This window comes from Eschrichtius robustus, chromosome 17 (assembly GCF_028021215.1).
Source record: "Eschrichtius robustus isolate mEscRob2 chromosome 17, mEscRob2.pri, whole genome shotgun sequence".
Classification (NCBI taxonomy): domain Eukaryota; kingdom Metazoa; phylum Chordata; class Mammalia; order Artiodactyla; family Eschrichtiidae; genus Eschrichtius; species Eschrichtius robustus.
The window spans coordinates 70,797,282-70,819,705 of record NC_090840.1 but is presented as its reverse complement, the minus strand read 5'-3'; the positions used below and the strand labels follow the sequence as shown (position 1 = coordinate 70,819,705).

At 47.5% G+C, this 22,424-nt stretch overlaps 1 protein-coding gene across 1 annotated transcript in view; it reads left to right on the top strand.

Moving 5' to 3' along the window:
• The window catches only part of ANXA13 (annexin A13), a 54,401-nt gene extending 37,068 nt beyond the window's left edge, over window positions 1-17,333 (top strand). Inside the window, exons 5-12 of the mRNA XM_068525651.1 lie at window positions 347-517; window positions 3,237-3,270; window positions 3,369-3,448; window positions 5,078-5,146; window positions 5,558-5,659; window positions 10,097-10,172; window positions 13,854-13,966; window positions 16,913-17,333. Coding sequence (XP_068381752.1) covers window positions 347-517; window positions 3,237-3,270; window positions 3,369-3,448; window positions 5,078-5,146; window positions 5,558-5,659; window positions 10,097-10,172; window positions 13,854-13,966; window positions 16,913-17,032 — 765 coding nt within the window. The 3' untranslated portion in view covers window positions 17,033-17,333. The remainder of the gene's footprint in view (window positions 1-346; window positions 518-3,236; window positions 3,271-3,368; window positions 3,449-5,077; window positions 5,147-5,557; window positions 5,660-10,096; window positions 10,173-13,853; window positions 13,967-16,912) is intronic.
• Window positions 17,334-22,424: the final 5,091 nt, after the last annotated feature.

Genomic DNA, 22,424 nt, shown 5'->3' with positions numbered 1-22,424 from the left:
TGGGGATAATGCAATACCTCTCCTGCCAGGGCTGTTGCAGGGATCAGTGAGGAAGCTCTCTGAACCCTAAAATATTCTGCAAATGCTGGTTGTTATTATGATTCATCTTTGGGGTCCCCAGCCCTGAGCAGGGGATCTTCCCTCTGCCTCTCTGCCAGCCTTGGCAGAAGATGGATGGGCACTTGGGTGACGACTGTCCTCCAGAGCAGGTCACTCATGCCTGCAGAGCTCCAGTCTAGATTGTGCCCCGTGTGTCCACAGCAGGTGTCCTGCGGTGGGGAGAGCAGACACCTGTCCCTCTGCTCTCAGGACGTTCCCAGACAAGACTCTCGCTGTCTTCCCACAGGACCTGGAGGAGGTGCTCAAGAGTGAGCTGAGTGGAAACTTCGAGAAGACAGCCTTGGCCCTTCTGGACCACCCCAGCGAGTATGCCGCCCGGCAGCTGAAGAAGGCCATGAAGGGCCTGGGCACGAATGAGGCGGTGCTCATCGAGGTCCTGTGCACGAGAACCAATAAGGTGAGTCCCAGCCGAGCCCTGGACCAGCTCCCAAGGGAGCGTCCATATGCCCATCAGAGATGGTTACAGCAGCCAGAAGGGAAAGTCCTCCCTGCATTCCGCCCACGGGGTGAGCAAGTGTCTGGGCAGAAACGCATCCACTTGGTTCACACTGGAGAGATCCCTCTTCCAATCTTCTGATGGTCAGTCTTGGTGTTGCTGCTCCTGGCTTGACAGGATAGATCCTTCCAGAAGCACAGTGTCAATCCAGCTTTCATTTTTCTAAAGAGATGCACAGTTTTACATGAAGGAGGAAAGTTCTACTTTACCCTCCCAGCCTGACTTTGCGGGTCTCCTGGCACAAATAATACAATAACAGTCCAAGCATGGCTGCATCTAGCGGAGAGCACAAGAACAGGCAGGGGGGTGGGTGGTGTCAGGGGGGTCCCAGTGAACACCCCTGGGGCCACCACCACTTCCCCAGAGGTTTCTATGTCCTCTATCCTGTCCTCCCCTGGTCCCTTGGGCACATGCCACCATTTCAGGAGCTGAAAAGGACATTTGTTAAGGCCCTTGCAGAATCCCATTCATCTTTGGTTCCAGAACCCATAAGGGCCAAGGACTTCATCAGGAGAAAAGAGGGCCCACAGGTCATTATTTGGAGACCCCCTCCCTCTTCCACAACACCCATCACATAGAATGGGGAGGTCCAGCGAGGAAATGCCAGGAAAATCCAATATTCTTGAGGCCTCCGGGTAGGAAACAGAAACAGCACTTGGAGCAGACGGCGAGGAAAACCGCCACAGTGCTGGGACACTGAAGTGCCATTTAAGCCCCCGAGTGCCTACCACCTGGGCTGCTTCCTCCTGCTCAGCCTGTGCCGTCCATCCACGTTTCCTGAAGCACCAGCAGCCTCCACGCTACAGCTGCAAACCCCTTTCCTGAACATCCCTGGACTTCTTCCCAAAGGATAATAAAACCCCTCCATTTGGGGAGTTTCCGGTTAGGATTGTGCCTTAAGGGAGGGTTAGCACAGGAGGGCGGCATCAGTTCAGTCCAATAACCACACAACTCTCCTTACTCAATATTCCTATCCTTTCCAGAAGCACCAAAGTCCTAGCGACCAGGAAGCCAATATCTGGGCAGCCTGCCTTGGCAAGAAGGTTAATTCAGTCGTTACTTTTCTAATCACACTTGCCTACACGAGGTTCACCCTCAGCCTAATTTCTTTCAGGTCCTGGTCTCAAACAATGAGCAAGATCTTTTTTTTTTTTTTTCAATCAAATAGATCTGACAGTAAAAAGAAGAAAAGCAGGGAGAGAGCAGGCCCTGCGTTCAGGCAGATCCTGAGAGTGGGCTGGAGGGAGGAGAAAGGGGAGGGGGCTGCAGAGTCACAGGTGTTCGGCCCCCACCTGCTTCCTCCTCTCTCCCACCCACCAAAGCAACATCGGCCTGGCCCTCATCTTCTATCGCTCCCACACCCTTCTCCCCATCACTGCCCGATGACTCTCATTTTAAACAGTTTATGAGAGATGCTGTAGGGAAATGCCTGCTCTTATACGCTGCTGGTTCAAGTGTAAACTGAGGCAGCTCCCAAGTGGGTCAAGCCATTGCAATATACAGCCATACCTTGTTTTACTGCGCTTCGCTTTATCGCGATTTTACAAATAGCATGTTTGTGGCAACCCTTCATCGAGCAAGCCTCTCAGCACCATTTTTCCAAAAGCATTTGCTCACTTCCTGTCTCTGTGTCATATTTTGGTAATTCTCACAATATTTCAGACCCTACACTGGCAGAAAGATGACGACTTGTTGAAGGCTCAGGTGATGGTTAGAATTTTTTAGCAATAAAGTATTTTTAAATTAAGGTATGTGCATTGTTGTTTTAGATATAATGCTATTGCACACTTAACAGACCACAGTAGAGTATAATCATAACTTTTGTATGTACTGGGAAACCAAAAGATTCATGTGACTCACTTTATTATGATACTCATTTTATAGGGGTGGTCTGGAACCAAACCCCTCAATATCTCCAAGGTGTGCCTGTAAAGCAGTTCTTCCTGGCACACACCCTAGAGAGAGACTTGCACTCCTGTACACAGCAAATTGTTTACCGAGTGCAGTCTTGTCTGAAGTAGAGAAAAATTGAAAACAGCCTAAATGTCCATCAATCAGAGGCTGGCTAAATAAACAGGGGCTTACTGTAGGATGGAATATTTTGTATCCATTTAAAAAAAAACACTAGGTGACTAACTAATGTACAAGCATAGCTGAACCTCCAAAACCTATTACTGAGTGAAAAAATAAGGCAAAAAACAAACAATATGAACAGTATTCCACTTTTTAAACACATACACAAAACAGTTCTATATATTTGCACTAGCACAAACATATGTATACGAATGTAAAGGGAAAATATGCACTGAACTTCTAACACTGGCTACCTGGGTGGGGAAGGGGGAGTGAGATGGGGTGAGGGGGTAGTGAAAGAAGATGTTAGCTTAGCTGTAATGTTTTCACTTTTAACTAAGGATGACATATGCTAAAGGATTCCACACAGCTAGGGACTTGCTCTAGGCCTAGACCTTGACTTGTAGGGACAACCCCCTTTGTAGGAAGTCATAAAGGCATTCTGTATCCAGAGACAAGCTCCTGCCTCTTCCCTTTGCTTGTCTCTGCCTATATTATTGATTAACCCCACCTTGGAGTATTGATTTTTTTTTATTACCTCTCCTAGGAAATCATCGCCATTAAAGAGGCCTACCAAAGGTGTAAGTGACCGTTTGTTCTGACTTTAAAGAATGTTCCTTCCAAAATACCTCTGGGAGACTAAATCTGCTTTCTCTCCTCCTTTCTTCTTCCCCAAAAGTATTTGACAGGAGCCTTGAATCAGATGTCAAAGGTGATACAAGTGGAAGCCTAAAAAAAATTCTGGTCTCCCTGCTACAGGTAAAAGTAAAAAGGTCTAACCTGCTTTATGATCTTGGGAAACAGCCCTTGGTAGCATGGGACCATGATGAAAAAGGCAATTTAGATGATAAACATTTCCTTCTTTTATTAAAAATGTTACTGAGGGATCATCAACCTGTGTTCTGTCAGCCCAGCTCTTGTGAAATCATTCAGTGGGGATTTTGCCCATCATAACAATCCGCCTAGTCATTTATTTGCAGTTTACAATCCCTTTTTGTTCGTGAGTTATCTCATTAAGCATCACCACCTCACTTGGCCAGTGAGGAACCTCTAGGTGTACACACAGTAAGACACAGCTTACGAGCAAGAACCAGCCCATCTGACCCCAAGTAGGGCCCTTTTCGTGACACAACTTACTTCCAGGATTCACCCCAAGTCTAGGCCTGTAAGAACTGCTGCAGGGAGCTTGGCCTGGAAAGCAGGGCTTTAAGAATTGGCCCTGCTAGGACACAGCCCCCGCGGCCCCCAGCCAGATGGCATCTGCACTCTCATTGACACACCCATCTTTGTGAGCTTTGTGTGTTTCCTCTGCTTCATTACTCTCGATGTGGAGAGACTGAGAGCAGAGAATACACAGAGTAGGCTTCACCTGTAGCACGAAGAGTATATGAGTGTTCTCCTGCTGTATAACAAATTGCCGCAAACTCAGCAACCTAAACTATGCAGACCCATGATCTAGCGGTTTCCATGGGGCAGGGGTCCTGTTACGGGTTAGCCAGGGTCTCGCCAGGCTGAAATCAAGGTGTCGGCCAGGGCTGCCATCTCATCTGAGGCCTGGGGTCCTCTTCCAAGCTCACTGGCTGTTGGTAGATTTTGGTTCCCTGTGGTTGTACGACTGATGTCCCTGTTTTCCTGCTAGCTGTCAACCAGAGACCACTCAGCTCCTAGAGGCCATCTGCAGTTCCCTGTTGTGGCCCCATAGACAGTTCAGAGCATGGCTATTTGGTTTCTTCCAGGCCAGCAGGAGTTCATGTCTCTGACTTCTTCCATCTCTGACCTTAAAGAGCTCACCTGATTGGGTCAGACCTACCCAAGATAACTGATTAGGGATTTTAATTACATCTACAAACATCCCCTTTGCCATATAAACATAATATGATCACAGGAGTGGTATCTCAGCATATTCACAGGTCTTACCCACACTCAAAAGAAGGGGATTATACAAGACTGTGGTCCACTTAGGTCATCTTAGAATTCCACCTGCCACTAAGGGCTTAGGTTAGACCTCCAAAACTTTCCATGACCAACATTCAGGGCTCTTCAGGACTGGGACCCTGAGAAGTGAAATTTGATTTTTTGGAAGGAAGACTAATAGTTTCCCAACAGACTCATTCTAGGGGACATCATGAGGTTTCTTAGAGGTCAGTGGGGTTTGTGAGTGACCCTGGTTTCTACCAAAAAAAAAGGAAAACTGTGTTGTCACAGAAGCTACTCTGTTTATCAGTTGTGCCCAAGAGATGGCAGCAAAGAGCAGCATTGCCACTTGGCCAGGTTTTGTCTAGATTCAGCCCACCCCTCTGAAATCACCCCCTTTTCTAGGACTTTCCCTTTTTGTTTTCTGTGGTCAAGCAGGAACTCAAGTTAATAACAATGTGTTGATTTTTCTAGGCTAATCGCGATGAAGGAGATAATGTAGACAAAGATCTAGCTGGTCAGGATGCCAAAGATCTGTATGACGTAAGTATGCAGATGTGCCAGTCTCTGCAAATTCTTTTTTTTTTTTTAATTAACATTATTTTCAACAACTGTTACTTTATTTTACGTGAATTGGAATTACTTGGGAAATAAGAATGATCTTTAAAATATTTTTCATATATACAGTCTTCATGAACCTAAAAGAATTGCTTTTTCTATTCTTATATTCTGGGGTTAACCACCTCAGATCCATTCTGGAACAAGGGAAGGTATAAATCATATAAATATGTGAGGTATACTTGTGGGTTAGAAGTTTAAAGTGCTAGATCGATCAATGTGGCTTAGATTCAGTGCATATTTTATTGTTTCCTGTAAGGGAGGCCTGGTCACAGCTCTGTTTATTCAGTCTTTTTGCAAAAGGCTTTTTCAAAATGTTTGCACTCGGCCCTCTAGGCAGGGGAAGGCCGCTGGGGCACGGACGAGTCTACCTTCAATGAAGTCCTGGCCAAGAGGAATCACAAACAGTTACGAGCCACCTTTCAAGCCTACCAAGTTGTAAGTGATCCAGTACTAAGGCAAGGAGTTCACACGGAAACTGAGTCTCAAGTTATTTCCAAAAGAAGCCGAGATCTGGGATATGGAACTGGGCGGCAGGGGGCGGGGTGTCTTTTACAACAGTGGTTCTCAATCAGGGGTGATTTTGCACCCCCAAGGGATATTTGATAATGTCTGGAAACACGTGGGGTTGTCACAACAAGGTGCGTTGCAGGGAGCAGCACAGTTGGCATCTAGAGCGTCAAGGCCAGGGACGCTGCTGGACATCCCACAGTGCACAGGGCACCTCCCACAACAAACAGTCATTCGGCCCCCCGTGCAGCGCTGAGGCTGGGAAACGCCGCTTTGCAACAGAGGCTAGGGAAGCAGGGGAGTGTCAAGTTTAGGAGCAAAGCCCTAGAGTCAGAGGGTCCAGGTTCAAATCCTGGTTCTACCACCAACAAGTATCCTGATGTCACCATCCTCATTTGTATAAACAGAGACCGTGAACATCAACATCCCACCCTCATGGGGTTATTTTAGGTGTTAAATAAGATGAATATAAAAGGCTCAGGACAGTATCTGGCATGTGGTAAGCTTACAAATGTTTGCTGTTACTATTATTCCAATTGACAGTTGGGCTAACAATATCTACTGCTCCCAAAACAGATACGATAATACCTCAGAGATACACTCTTGGAAAGATGTGTATCAGTTACTTTTATACAATTATCTTTTTTAATCTAATGATAATTTTAAGTCAACGAGGTGAGTTAGCTATTTCAAGGCACTTAGTGGTTAGTCCTTCCCTGAAAATCAGTCTTTAATTGCAAGAAGACTTCTGTGGAATATCAGATTTTTTTTGGTCTCCTATTTTATATTTGTGGAATGCTTTTAACTATTCAAAGTACATCTGTGCCCTGTGTCTCATTTCAATTTCACAAGAATACTGTAACTCAAATGTAGGCTGAAGAGCCATTGTAACCCACAACTGCTGGAGGAGGAAAATTTGTTACAAGTAAGGAACCATCTGTAACTTATCAGGACCACACAGCAAGTCAGTAGCAGAAAGTGGATGAGAACTCCAAGATTCCCCAGCCTGAGCTCCTACCTCAGCTACAGCTGGCTGCTCCTCACTCAAAATAGCACTTCCTATGTGTTGCCAGCAGATGAAAAGACAACAAAGCTTTGGAATTTTATCATTACTGTATATAAGCCCTTAGGGCCCTCTGCTTTCAAATCCTGCCCAGAGTCGTGATCAAAGGCAGCTGACCCTGTACTCCCCTGGCCCCTGGGCCTGGAGCTATGTAGACTGAGCTGGAAGCCTTCTCCATGACCTAGACCCTCTTCCCATAAGACTGGGGCCATGGATGGAGTTTCTGGGGTGGCTGTCATTTGGGATCACTATAGAAACACACATATATATGTGTGAGGGGGTGTGTGTGTGTGTGTGTGTGTGTGTGTGTGTGTGTGTGTGTGTGTGTGTGTGTGTGTGTGTGTACATGAACTACTGACTATCTAAGGATACTCCCTAGGCCGATTGTTCTCAAAATTAATCCCAAAACAGCAGAATCCGTATCACTTGAGACAATGTTTAAAATGAGAATTCTTAGTGCCTGCCCTGGACCTACTGAATCAGCTTCCTTGGAGTTAGGGTCCTATAGTCTGTGTTTTAACAAATCTTCCAGATTCTGATACATGTTAAAGTTTAACAAGTCTGCTCTAGGCTACTAGCTGTATGGCCCTGGGCAGGTTATTAAGGGTTCTGTGCCTCAGTTCCCCCCGACCGTATAATAGGGATAATAATAGTACCTACTTCACAGGGTTAGTAAGGATTAAATGAATTAACAGATTTAAAGCATTTATTGCCTGGCATGCAGTAGGTGCTCAGTTAACATTAGCAGTTGTTACGAGTCGCCTTATGTGAACCGATAGTGTCAAAAAACAGAGCTAAAACTCAAATGGTCAGTAAGATAATCAATTGATCTGATAATTCTTTACATGAAACCAGCTCTAAAATGCTACCTATTCATCACTCCGAAAGCCTTGTTGGAACATTGTTCATCTTGATCTTTATCATTGATCTTCTGAGTTCATCCTGATCTTGGGAACCTGGCTCCATAAATTTTCTCATGGTCTCTGGCTAAAAGCACTAAGATGCTAGGGTCAGATCAGTGAAGTGTATCATACGGCATAGGTTGTCCTGGCATAGAGTCGAATTTTTATTTTTGGCCCAAAAACTCAGGTTTTTGCCCTTAATCTGCCCTCTAAACCTGAGTCTTAACTGTTGACACTCTCAGAGATCCCAGCCCAAGCAACAAAGCTTCCCCAACTCTGCAGCATCATGAAAGATTATTACCGTCCCCAAATCTACCAAATACGAAAGGCTTGTAGAGTTATAAAGTTCCCCAAACATAGCTCAGCATAAATTGTAGGTACACATACCCATAGCCCCAGGTCACTGCCTCACCACCACACCCCTCACCACTTCTCCCCTCCCCTTAAAGAGTTCCTAAGCCCATTCCAGAACCTTTAGCCCTTTCCCTTTAACTGCTATAACCAAAGTCAGAGTGCACAGGGTTCTGCCGTGGGCACGCTGTCAGTTTGGGGCATTGGTTTTAAAAGAAAGAAATGTGTCTCCTATTCTTCTAATAATCTCCCCACAGGCAATGTTACCTGGTAAACTAGAAGCCTTTGAGGCTTGTCTGGAATCCACCCTGGCAACTGGTTTTTGTACCGAGATCAGAAAACCTGGTTCTGTCCAAAGAGCCCCCCTAAGAATTCAGTGTTCCGATAAGTGAGAAGCTTTCCATTTGCAAAGGAGCATCTCAGTAGCTTGGGCCAGTGGATTGTTTTCCATTTGTGTTCAATGGAGTCCCTGGAGGTGCCTTGGTAGCTACCAGGAGGGAATGGGGGGAGGAGGTAGGTGGAGAAGAAAGGGCAATGCCGTCCCACTGTATCTCATGAATAGTGCCCCCCAGAGTTGGGCAGCGAAGAGACTCTGAGAGGGCGGGAACCTGGCATTACCGTCTGGGGCTGCGCTAAGGAGCCCATCTCCCGCCTCCCCAGAACAGCTCTGCTTTCCTGCTTTTATCTGTTGTGTAGGCTGAGATGCTACAGAAAATTTAAAATCACTGTTCTAGCCCAGTACTAACAATAAAAATGGAAAGTGGTTTAATGTGAGGATTTTTTTTTTTTTTTTACTAAACACAGACCTGTGTGGGGAAAATGTCCTCTTGAAACACAATCTCAGTCTACACAGCAAGAACCCTGTTCACGGGAAAAGTGAGAGCAGTTTCTTCTGAAACACCAGCTCTCACATCCAGCCCCCAACACCTGAGAACAGCTAAGAAAGGGACTGAAAGCCCCCCCAGTCCAATCCCCTGCTTATCTAGGTCGATTCCACACCAGACCTCTAGATGGGCCAACTATGATGAGGAGATCAAGCGACGGGTTCCATTAAATCTGGACCCTCCTTCCCCCCACATCTATTGTGCTCGTATCACAAAGAATATGTTGTTTACCAGTGTTTTCAGAATAAACTACATAAACTCCACTGGCATGTCCTCAAAGGCCCCAATTATTTATAGACTCACAATTGTGTCATATCCTCAAGAGATAATTTCTAAGAAAGAAGTTTCAGCATTTCTAATGCTTAATTGCATTTCCCAAACCCAACCAAAAGTTCTCCTTTCTCTTTATATGCCTGCCCTGAGCTTGGCCCACGCGGTACTTGTGTTAAGCGTGGTCACAATTTACTCTGAACTTCAGCTCCTATAAATATTTGGAAGGAAACCTAATGTGTAATGCTGTGCAGAACGAGCTGGCGGTGAATATAAGATCATCTGGAGTCTCCCCAGAGGGAAAGAAAGCAGCACTTGACGTGGTCAGCCCCTGGCTCCCAGCCCAAGTAGCCCCACAGTATCAGACACATTAGACCAAGTCCTTACCGTGAACTTCACCACCTCTCTTCATGTCGCCCAAAGTGTAGGTGCCCGAGCTCCCAGTCTCGGTCCACAACGGGGGAAGGTGTGGGAGATGATTATAACCACAGCCTCCTGGAAAACTGGAAACGGAAAGAATTTTTATAAACACATAGGAAACTCAAGTACGATAGAAACGTAAAGAATATTGTTGCAGTATTTATTCATTGTTTTTCCACTCCCTGATTTCACAGAGGAGGAAACTGAGGCTGAGGGAGTGGTCCTGATGGGGGTCACATCCATTAGGGGTCAAATCGGGACTAACTCCTAGGCCATGAGAGTCCCCACTCGAATGGCGGGCAGCCATCCCCAGCCCTGCAAGGGCTGAGGCCAGAGAGGAATCCCAGAGTTCCTCTGGTCCTTGCGTGACCAAATTTTTTTTTTTTTTTCTATTGCTTTTTGTAGAAGAACAAGCCTCAAGTGCACCAAGGCCAAAAGCAAAACCTGGACTAACAGCTGCACTTTCTTTCTCCAGCTCATTGGCAAAGACATCGAAGAGGCCATCGAAGCAGAAACGTCAGGAGATCTGCAGAAGGCCTACTTAACTCTCGGTAAAGTAAAGCTAGGAAAGCCCCTGACTTAGGTTGGGCTCCCTGGAACCAGACTTGGAGACAGAGGTTTGTGTGCAGGAAGCTTTCAGGGAATAGCTTGGGAACCACACACCTAAGCAGCATTGGGAAGGGAGAGAATGAATGTGATGCAGCTGCAACAGGAGCTGTGCTGGTCCCCCAAGGAGGCCTGAAGTCAGGATGTCCAAAGTGGAGGCAAGGGGACCAGGCCTTCACACCCCACATCAAGCAGCCGTCTGGCTGCACCCAGGGAGCATTTGCAACCTTGGGGAAGATAGCTCCCTCTTTTGACTCCTAATGGATATGACCCCAGTCAGTCCCTCCCTCCTGAGAAGGGACTCAGCCCTGAGCAGCCAGCAGGTAACACTTGGCATGACTGCCTGCTGTCCTGAAGACAGCAGCTGGGGGACCTACCACAGCATCCACGACAGTCCCACTAAGATCATGGAGCCCCGAGAGCATCCATCAACAGCCTGGGACCATTGTCTAGTCTCGTGGGGCAGCATGCGGTTCATGTGACACACACTCAAAAGCACCCAGGTTCGGATCCAGGAACAAGTTTCTGCGGGTGCCTGATGGCCCAAGGGTGACCTTTTCCACTTGGTTCCCTTCAACATTGGAATGAATGAGGTCTGTGTAGAAAGCAAGGCGGGGGAGACTAGATCAAGGCCGTGCCAAGCAAACGCCAGGCATTTCTCTCCAGGTGTTGCCCGTAGACAGGAAATAACAGAGAGATGGGTACTGGGCTGTGGCTGGCAGGCTCCTTTCTCATTTTTGCAAGCCCCGGAATGAAGGCATTGTCCATTGTCCACACGCCGGTGGCGAGGAGGCCAGGGCAGCAACCCAAATGGCACGAGAAATGGAGAGAATATCCCCAGAAGAAGAGGAAGAACCAAAAAAGCAGCCCTTGGAAGCTAAAAAATGTGCTCTCGCTGCCAAACTCTTTTGTTTTGTTTTTTTGATGGGATTTTGGGGGCAATGTCAGCAATTGATTTTTTTTTTTCCACCCTCATTATGCATTCAGATTAGCAGGTCTGCTATTGTTATAGAGGCCTGGACATCCTTAATGTCACTCCTGTCCCACGATGGATACACACAGATGACTGTCCTTAGGGCTTTAAGGATGAGTGTCTTAAGTAAACGGAGAGATCTACTCATGGCCCAGCTACAAGGCTCCGAACCCTTTCTGTACCTGCAGTGTAAAGAAGCAGGAAAACGCCAGAGTTCAGTCAGAAGATTAATACTAATTCTTATTAGTATTAAGTATTAATGGTAATAAAACCATTCAACCCTTTAACATTTACTTAGCACCTGCCTGGGCCAGCAGTTGTCCCAGGCGTGGGGATCAGAGGTAAATAGGTCCAGTTCCTGTTCTTAAGAAGCTTCAAACTCATGGCAGATACACACAAATCAACAGACTGAGCTACAGTAAAGATAAAACCAAAAACAATCAGAGCAAGGCAGGTACAGAGGAAGGAAAGGACCCATCCCTGCAGTTGGGGGACCATGAAATGCAGGAGTTGGGTGGACTCCACTGGTAGCAAATATAAAACAGATTAGAAAAGACCTTGAAAAGGAACCACACAAAGAGTGGAACATGACTTCATGACTAAATTCTCTACACACTCCCCACCCTATTCCCGCCTAACTCACAAAGATACCAGTTTGCCACTAAAATTGAGGAGGAGGTGTTATGAGACCAAACGGTTCCCACCGCTTGCAGCCTCTGGAGCAGCACTTCTCAAAGTGGGGTCCGTGGACCCCCTGCATCAGACTCACGTGGGGAGGCGTGTGAAAGTGCGGTTTCTGGAGGCCCATGCCAGGTTACCCACTTAGAACTTCCTGGAATGCAGCCCAAAGCCACACATTGACAAGTTCCTCCCGTGATCACCTTATGCTCCCTGGAGTTTGCGAACCCCCGTTCTGCAGGCCAGGAGGAGCAAGAGACACCGCGGGGTGGCTGGCTGCCCTTCCTCTCACACGCACGAAGATCTTTACTCCCGCATCCTCCCAAGCTGGCCCCACCCAAACTTTTGGGGTATTCCTGCCGCTGCGAACAACAAAGGTTGTTCACCAGGCATAGACTGTATACGGTAGCAAAGTTTCTCCTCAAAATATCAGGAAGAAGGAATGTCGGGGGGAAGTCACTGGTGTAGGGACCGAACGCACTGAAGTTAGACAGACGATCACTGCAGCGTCAGTTAGTACGAGTGCACAGGACGGGGTCCCCGGGAAAACGTTGTGAGGCCACTAGCTCAGAACGTCTGGGGGTGTGCGTCACAGCGAGTCTCAAACACGCTGCTCCCCAAATTGCCAGGTTCACACCCCCCCCCCCAATCCAGCAGCTTGTGGATTCAGACTCCTGGGTCTGGGCTTCTCCGCTGACACTCTGGTGGCTGCCACATGTCCTATAAAATAAGGAGACAGACCCCCCCCCCCCAACCTAGACTCTGCTTTCCTAATTCTGTTCCTCCCCCTTCCTTGTCAGCATTCTATCGGCAATTATCTAGAAGACAAGAGTTCTCGCTGCAGGACATACTAAGGATGTGCATTCCACACTTATGCTGAATGTATTACTTATTATTTATCACTAACATCAAAAATGTTAAATGTTCTAGGTAAATGTCAGCAACATAAACAGTAAAGGGTTCATTCCCCCAAAGTGTTAGTCCTGATGGACCCTTATGAGCCTTGGAGGAGGGGAGAGCAATCATGATCTATCCCCAGGAGCAGAGATGCACCCCATCCCCTGATCGGTGAATAGAAACCATACTTTGTTAATCTGTGGATTAGATCATACTTTATTCATTTCTGGCTGGGGCAGGGCCAGAAAAGAGCAACTAGCAGCATCGCAGGAAGGTGCTCTGTAGACAGGATCAAACATTGCATCAAGCCCACATCCCAGATGGAAAACTAAGATGATTGTGGGGACCTTGGAAAAGATTCAGAGATGAGGCTCACAAACAAAACCCAGTGAGGGACTTCCCTGGTGGTTCAGTGGGTAAGACTATGTGTTCCCAATGCAGGGGGCCTGGGTTCCATCCCCGCTCGGGGAACTAGATCCCGCATGCATGCCTCAACTAAGATCCCATGTGCCACAACTAAGACCCGGGGCAGCCTAAATAAATATTTTTTTAAAATAAAAAATAAAACCTAGTGAGGAAAAACAAAAGAAAGGAAGGTTGTTTAGCATGGGCAGGAGGGCCACGGTCCAACTGAGCGTATCTTCAAGATTACAAAGCTTTATCATGGCAAGGTTGCCAGCCAGTGCGTGTTTCCCCTCCAAACCCAACTCCGACATGAGATTCCTCTTAGAGATGAGAAGGCATTTCTGCTGGTGGGAATCATGTACTTTACAGGGAGGGCCTGAGGATGGTCACAGCGCTCCTCCTCCTCCCAAGGGTCTTCAGGGAACAGGAGAGGTTCTTACGTGTCTGAAGGGGTTTTGGTTGAAGAGTCCAGATGCCCTGACCCCAGGGGAATCTTCCAGATCCCATTAGCAACAGTGTGAAGTCTGCTCCTTTCAAACACCCGCCTCACAATTCCACCAGCTCCAAGGGCAGCCAGCTGACACTCTGAGCCAGCTCTGTTCCTTCCGAGGGTCTCTGGGTCATTCCACAAAATGTGAACACCTCACGTTCTCTCTCCCTTTGTCCTGCCCAGTGAGGAGTGCCCGGGACCTCCACGGCTACTTTGCTGACTGTCTGTACAAGGCCATGAAGGGTGCAGGGACCGACGAGGAGACCCTCATTGACATCATCGTGACCCAGGCGGAGGTAAGACGCACTCCTTGGGCTCCACCTTCTTGTTTTGCCACCACTAATGTCATCTACAGGTCGTTTCTAGTAAGAGCCTATTTACAGAAAGAGTAAAACAGAGAGAGCCCTTGCCTTCCCAGACTTTGCAGAGGACAGTGTGCTGTGCTTCAGTCTGTTTCTTTTTATAAAAATACAGTAACGATAGCGGCTTCCATTACTGTCATCTGTGGCTCTGGAGAGCTTGGGGTAGTGTGTGGAGGGAACCTGGAGGGGCCATTCCGGATAGGGCAGCTCCATTTTAAGGAAGGTAAAACAGACACTCTGAAAGGTGAACAATGGACTAGATCAGCCAAGCAAGTAATTTCCCGACTCCTGAGCTAAGCCTTTATTTCCTTAAACACACCCCAGAAGCACAATTTTGCACGAAAAACCACATCAGTACAAGACAATGTTTCTCAACCTTTTTAAAATTAGCGATCGCCTACCCTCACCTCCAGGGAGCCTTCTTAGACTCAGTTTTTTCCTGTCACTCCCTTCCAAGAAATGTTAAGACGGCATACACTGTATATCTGTTTATGTTCCCTATGTACATACGTAGTTAATTTTACACAAAAAGATTAAGATTTTTTTTCACCCTCTAAGAACCAGTTTTTGCCCCCATTGGGAGCAATATCGCCCCCCTTCGAGAATGCATGAGTATAACAAAGCCACAGGGAGAGGAGTGGCCAGAAGCTTGGGAGCAGCTGTCAAGACTCATATTCAGAATACAGGGCCACAGAGAGGAGGAATTACAGAATAAATGGGAAATGGCATTTCATCCACAGCAGAGAGGCCTTGGAGAGTGAAGTGGAACTGGGCACTTGAAAACTACAGACATCTTCCCTCAGAAACCTGTTAAATGAGGGGGAAAAGATACCAACCCAAATTCTGGCCCCCAGCTTTTTGACAAATAATACTTAACATCTGACACTGTTTTGAAATATAACTTAGCAACACAACCATTCTCTCGTTTTTCTTTCTATTCCTGGAATCTCTCCTCCCCCTCTTTCTCCTCCTCCTCCTCCTCCACAATTCATATTTTCCTCTCTCTCTTAAAGCCCGTTTCTTTTTTCTCCTCCCCTCTCCCTCCCCCAGTCTCTCTGCCACTCTCTTTGTTTTATTTTGGTTGCTCTGATTCTCTCTTTCCCTTATCTCTCCAGGTCTCAGCCTTCTCTGTCTCTCTGTCTCTTAGTAACTCACCCCGCCCCCAGCCAGAGTCTCTGGAGATCCTACGACACTCCAAGGGGCAGGTTGGTGACAAAGCCCAGCAAGGCTTCTAAAGACCCCAGGGGGCTGGACCACTCCGAGGGCTCCTCAGGGTGCCATATTCACTCCAGCATGCATGAGCTGTAGCGTGTTTATTCCAAGATGCTCTGTCCTATCTCAGTACTGACCAGTACTGTCCTGGGTCATCAGTACTGGGTCTCAGTACTGTCCTGGGTCATCTCCACATGGGGACCATTCCCTCGGAATGCTTCCGGCCCAGCCAGATATATTGGCCAGATCCCCTAATCCCCCAAAGCCACCTGGTACTAGAACAGAGCCCCGTGAGCCCCACCCCATCCCTGCACTGACCCACCCCCCCCCACTTCCTGCCCCTCCCCCAGCTGAGCAGCCTACCAGCCAGGGGAGCAGGGATCACAGCCCACCCGCCTGATGCAGTCTCCCTCTTGCACAGCATCCACTTCCAACAATCCCTCCCTCTCCTACCCTCTCCTGCTCTCATCTTTCTCTCTCCTGTTGGGCCCTCTAATTGGGGCAGGAGAAGAAAAGAACCAGAAGCTTGAGCAATGGTTTGTGAGTCTCTCAAGAAAGCAAGATAGAGTCTAAATTAAAAACAACGATAACAACAAAGCTAAAAACAAAAAACAAACAAAAAACTCCTGGTTAAAGAGAGCTCTGTGCTTCTTTTATGAGACTTACTGTGTTCTTTCTGGAATTGTATCTTCCATGGTGCAAGCGTTATCTCCTTTACTAGGTGGTCAGAATCTTCAGAGCAGAGCAATCTTTTTATTTACTTCTTCTGAGTCCTTTCCCCACCTCCAGCACCTAGGTTTTTCAAGCTTTTCAATGAATTACAGTTGATCCCTGAACAACACGGATTTGAATGGTGTGGGTGCACCCATATGCAGATTTTTTCAGTAAATAACAGTACCTGTATTTTCATTTTATGGATCTTTAAATTAACTAAGTGTGGGGAAAAGTTTGTGCTCCATTAGAGATCACAATATGTAGAATCAAAAGAACTAGGGTTTGAGGCCTGATTCTATCCAAACTGTTTCAGCTTCCTGCCCTTGGGTGAGTCATTGATCAAATTCCTTTGTTTTTGAGGCAGAGATAGCAATACACAGATTCTAGACTGCACGGGGGTCTGCGTTCCTAATTCCTTTATTGCTCAAGGGTCAACCGTAGATTCAAAATAAGTCCTAAAAATTGATAATGAATTGAATCTTGTTGTTTGGCACTAATATCCTTGCTGATCAGGGTACAAGAGAAAAAAAAAAGGTGTCATTACAAACTGTGTTCACAATTTTCTTAACCTTATACTAAGAGTCAGCAAACTGTGGCCTGCAAGCCAAATCAGGCCCACCACCTGTTTTTGTACAGTCCTGTTACCTGAAAATGATTATTTTAAAGTAACTGTAAAAAACTCAGAGGAAAAATAATATTTTTGTAACACATAAAGTCATATGAAATTCAAGTTTCAGTGTCCATAAACAAGGCTTTACCGGAACAGACACACAGACACTGAACTCAGCTTTCCTATTCTCAGCCACGAAATAGGAAGAATAATAACTCCAACTCTAAGGGTTGCTTTGAGGCATCAATGAGCAAGTGAGAATGATGTGCTCGGAACAGTGGCTGCCTTTGTTTATGGTGAAAATGCTATAAATGTCCCAGTTGCTGTTGTCATTTCTCCTACAGGTGAACCTTCAGGGAATAAAAGCCAAGTTCCAAGAGAAGTATCAGAAGTCTCTCTCTGACATGGTTCGCTCAGACACCTCTGGGGACTTCCAGAAACTGCTGGTGGCCCTCTTGCACTGAACCGAGCCAGCACAGCAGGAGCACAGGGAGGAACCACCTTTGTCAAGAGCCCCTCCCAAACCAGATTTGCAAATGCCACTCCAGCACGAAACACCCTCAAGGGTCCTGGTTTATTTCCTTGGCAGCTTGAGCCATGCGGCCAGGGCAAACTGTTTTAAGTTAAGGGCAGCAGCCTCAAGACGCTTGACTAGATCACCCTGAATGCTGGTTTAGCGAGTATCTGGGCTGCCTCTTAATTTTCCTTGAGGGTAGTCACTGAATGCTTTCTAAGCACAGATGAAATCCGCAGTTGATGAAAAACTATGCATTCGTAATAAAACATTTAAAAGAATATGTGTCACGCAGGGATATGTGTGTTCTGGGTAAAGAGCAAATGGTTAAAGTACAAGAAAGACAAAAGTAAGCAATTCATTCATTTTCCTTCTGTGTGCTCAATTTCAAATCCTCCATGTTAATTGAAGATGTGGATTACACCTACATCAGCTGCTTTTCCAAAGACTGGGTTGATTCGCTTTGGTGTTTGTCCTGTAAATAAATGACTTGTGAAATCTGAACATATTTGGAAAATGCAAACAGTTACATTTATTAATAATCACCAAGGACAGTCACCAAGGCCAGTGGCAAGGAAACAACTGACTTGCCTATATGAAACGTAACGAGAGGTAAAATTCCCTGATCTGCTACCTGGTTTAAATGGTTTTTCTTGCTTCTCTAGACATTTGAGCCACTTGAGTCTTCCCTCTGACCTTCAAATACAATTAGGCTGGGCACAGTGCCAACAGGATCAAGGTTAATGGTCTGACTCTCAAATGGATTGATTCTGTACCAAAAGCATCTCTGTTCCAAGGTGTTTGTCTCATAGCCATGTGCTGCTACACATAAAGGGGTCTGTCATGAGAACATAGACACTTTGGTCCAATAATTATAGTTATCGTTCATTGGATGATTATTTGTGCCTGGCACTGCTAAGTAGCTTACTTTCATACTTAATTTTCCCAGCATCCCTATGAGGTTACTATTACTCCCATTTATGAGCTGAAGCAACTGAGACGTTAAGTAACCTGGCTAAATTCATTCACAAATGACAGAACCGAGATTTGAATTCAGGGCTGGTGGACTCCAGAATCCATCCTAGTAACCACTTTTCTTGGAAAAATAACACAAAGTGCATGGAAATGGGTCTGTATTCATTCACCTGCTTAAGTTCCTACTATTTGCCAATCACTGTGCTGGGCTCGGAGGATACAAAGATAAAGAGAACACTGGCCACACCTTGGGCAGTTCATTCCCAGGCCAGTAGTGTAGACGGATGCCTCCAATATTCATCAGACGCTGTAAGTGCATTGATACAGGCATGTAAAGCTCTCTACCCATGAGTAAGAAGAGGGAACACAGAGCTCTGCCTGGCGGAACTGGGGAATGCTTTACAGAGATGCAGTTGTGCTGGGTTTTGAATACATAGAAACTTTCGAGAAAAACAAAGAAAGAAGCACATGTGTAGAGGCTTGGAAACATGAGGGAGCAGGATGTGTTCTGGAGGCGCTGAAATCCATTCTCCTGGGGCATAGATGTGGTGAAAGGGAGGAGAGGGCCCGGGGGGCGGGTGATGAAGCTGCAGAAGAGTATGTTTGGGTCACATCAGCCGTGGTTCTGCCTTCAAAGTGTGAGCTTGGTCCTCTGGGCAATGGTGGTCATTGGAGACGTTTAAACGAGTGAGAACATGATCAGATTTGGGCCTTGGGAAATCACTTTGGTGGTGTAATCAACACAGAGCATACCAGCCCAAGCACGCTGTGCTGTGTCTTTCTAGTAGCTGTAAAAGCGTGATCAACAAATTAAGAAGTTATGTTAACATCTGCATCCCCAACATACCGGTTTATCTACCTAACAACAGACACTGCTGTCATTACGAGCTTTAACACGTAAAATGGTTCAGTGACAAAACACACTCATGTTCACTTGCTGTCAAAGCTGGCCTCGTGCTTTTAAAAAACAAACAAAAACAACCAGTTCTTGGGATCTGAGCTTGTAGTAAGGACAGAAAAACAAACCAGTGGACTGAAAAGAGATCTATTAAAAACAGCCATCCTTTGAGAGTGTTGAAGGCCATGACTGACATGGCGAAGAGAGGAAAGGGATTTCACAGGGGAGGAAACAGGCTGAGTAAGATGGAGAAGCAAAGTCATTTGCTCAAGGTCACACCCAGGAAGAATCAGGGCCAGAATTCAAACGCAAGTCCTTCTGACTCTGATGCCTGAGCTCTTGGCCAGTTAGCTCACGTGCATGCGTGCTTTCTCCAGACCTTGCTGCTCCAGGCACCTCTCTGTTGCTCACCACTGACAGGCAGAAGCCAGTTTCCGCGCTTGACCTGGGGGCTGCCTCACAAGAGGACTCCCCTGTCTGGTCTGTCCCCAGAGTGTCCCACCCTCCCCGTCCTCATGGTCAGGAATTTCCTCCTTTTCCCTTCCATACACCCCTGCCCGGCCCAGGCTCCCCCTCCCCTCTCCCCAGGCCCCTACTCTCAGAGGGCAGGGCCTGCCTGGGGATGGGGAAGGAGGAGAGGACAAAGGTGGAAGGAAGCGGGGAGAGCAACCCTGCCCTGTCACCCTCCCGCTGCACAGCCCTGTCCCCCAGCCCACCCACCCACTTCCCCCAGGGCCACTGGGGAAATCCTAGCTCCTGCCACCCGGGTGTTTGGGTAGGTGGGGAGGGGGTCTGAATCCCTCCTCCAGGGCTGCATGGGGAGAGCAGGTCCCGTGGGTGCATGTGGTAACTCGCCATCCACTTCCCCATGAAATTCTGTTCCGGACCCTGACTGGCTCACCCCCGGTGACTCACCTGGCCGTGGCAGGTAAAGCAGACTTAGGGACGCTTGCCTGTGGGAACCACAGCAGAAGCTGAGGTTCCCCTTGAGGAGCAAAAGGAGTCCCTCGACCAGTCACGGGCGTTCCAGCCCCCTACTCACTCCTCCCAGCAGCTCTGGGAGCCCCATGTGGTTCCCCTCATGCAGGCCCCCCCCCGCCAGTATTTGTGGGTCCCAGCCCGCCTCCCTGTCTTTCCCTTTCCTAGCCCTGTCCTGAACTGTGAGGGGCCCATGGGGACAGTGCAACCCACACGTCCAAGTGCTGTCCACAACCCTGTCATGGACCCTCGGGAGAGGCCGGGTCCTGCCTGGAAGCCAGCTCAGGGCCCTGACAAGGGCAAGGTCTAGAGAAGGGGGTTCAAGCTGCAAGTCGGTGTGTCTCTTCGGCCCCGTGGAACACCCCTCCCCCCCCCCCGCCACACGGAGGACTGCAGCCAGCGGAGGACATGGCATCATCCCCGAGAGAGGGGCCCAGGGCAGGGAGCCCTTTCCACGTGCCATTTTGAGTGGCACTCGTCACTTTCCTTCTTACTCTTCCATGGCCTCCTATTTCTTCTCCTTTCAGGAGATCAGGGCCGGCTCAGGCTGCTGGTACCCTGCATGGGCCTTAATCACATCAAAGGGGCAAAATACCCGCCTCCACCACCGCCCACAGACTGCCTTCTGCTGCATGGTGACACCGCCTAACCAGACTTCTGGGGCCTCAGCCTTGAGGCAAACTGCGCTTTGTCATTTCTCTCTTTTTTATTCTAGGCTCTTCCCTCACCCGGACTCAGGATCGCCAAATCCAAGGGGCTGGAGGGCAGCTGTCTCATTCCTATTCCAATCACTCAATGAGCATGAACTGAGAATCTGCCGGGCACAGGGCTAGGCGTTGAGGACCCAAAGGTGAGCCGATCACACCTGGTCCTGCCCTCACAGAGCTCCCTGCCCAGGGGGAGACAGACATTTACCAAGTAAACATACCGAGCTAGAAAATCATCACAGGTTGACATGACATGTTTGTTAATGTTTGATTGATTATGCTATTGGTCGTAAATTTTCTGACTTAATAAAGCTCAAGAGTTTTTGCAGTAAAAAGAAAAGAAAAGAAAAGAATCACAGGTTACAATACCAACCATTAAAGGAATGAAGTGGGTGCTGCGATGGAGGGTGATGGGGGCTGGGTGGGAAGGAGGGAGAAGGGAACCACGTTAAATGTAGCAGCCAGGGCCCGCCTCTCAGGGGAGGGAGGATTGAGCATTAAGGCCTAAGGAATAACAGGGACGCACCCATATATTAGGTGGAGGGGATTTCAGGCCTAGAGGACAGATCAGGACAACTTGGGACGACGTGGGAAAGAGCAGGGGTGGTCTCGGAACCCCTGGATGGTCAGCGTGAACGAAGGCAGAGTGAGGGGCGGTCAGCAAGGCAGTTAGGGCCTAAATGGAGCATGGCCTCACATGGTAAGGTGTCTGGGTCTTACTCCAAGAGTGCCTTTCCCGTGCGGGAGCCCCACATGCAGGCTCCAAGGTTTCACCTCTTCTTATCCTCATGGTTCCCAGTATGACTGGGATGGAGTGGTGGAGCGGTGGTATCACCCATGCACAGTCCCAGATCAGCCCAACCTCTCTCTTCTCCTGGTTGAGCTTTTCTAAGAGGATTTTGGTGTCCTTTCCCACAAGGTGACTTCATCAGAACCATGTGACATATCAGAGAGTTTCTAGAAACACTGGATTCCACTGGATCACATTGAGAGGTTGTGGTATGTTGGTAAACGTTTAAAAATTAGCTCTCTTGGGGGAGGGGTAGCTGATCTGTAGCATTTGCTGATTTCCATGGTGTAAATACTCCCACCATAGCCAATTTCAAGCTACTGATATGATGTCACCGAACACAGTGTTCAGAAAAGATGAGAGTAGCACACCTGTATACAGTCTTTCCACCATACATATACAAAAGACGTAAATAACTTCAAGAGCACAGGTGACAGTAAAATGTAGTAAATAATTAGAAAGTAATAAATTTTGAGTATCTATTACATTTTTATCAATATAATTTAATTGTAGGTTTACATAATTTAATTTTTAATAATGACTATGATTAACACCAGCTCGTCAAATTCATGAAAAATTAACAACTGGCTCCCATGAACCCATAGGAGCTGATGCCAGCGCTCTATTTGGTGTGAGTTTCCATCCCATTTCTTCCAGGGGACTCCCGAGACGATGTGTACCCTGTCCCCAGGTACCTGCATAAGAAGTGATTATCCTGAACATTGTTCCCCCAGGACAAACTGTTGCTACCTACCATACGTTTCAGGGGCACAATGAATGGTTGTGTATGTTGTCTACTGCACAAGGCTGCCTGGTGGAGGGGATGTTTGGGACCTGAAACCCAGCCCTAGTCCCTCCATCAGATTTCGCCTGCAGGACTACAGCTGCCTAGAGAGGGCGCCTTGCACTAATTTTCACCGAGGTACCGTACGGACTGGTCCTGGAACTGTAAGTAACCTATTTTACCTGTGAGAGGCCATTCAAGAGACTCTTC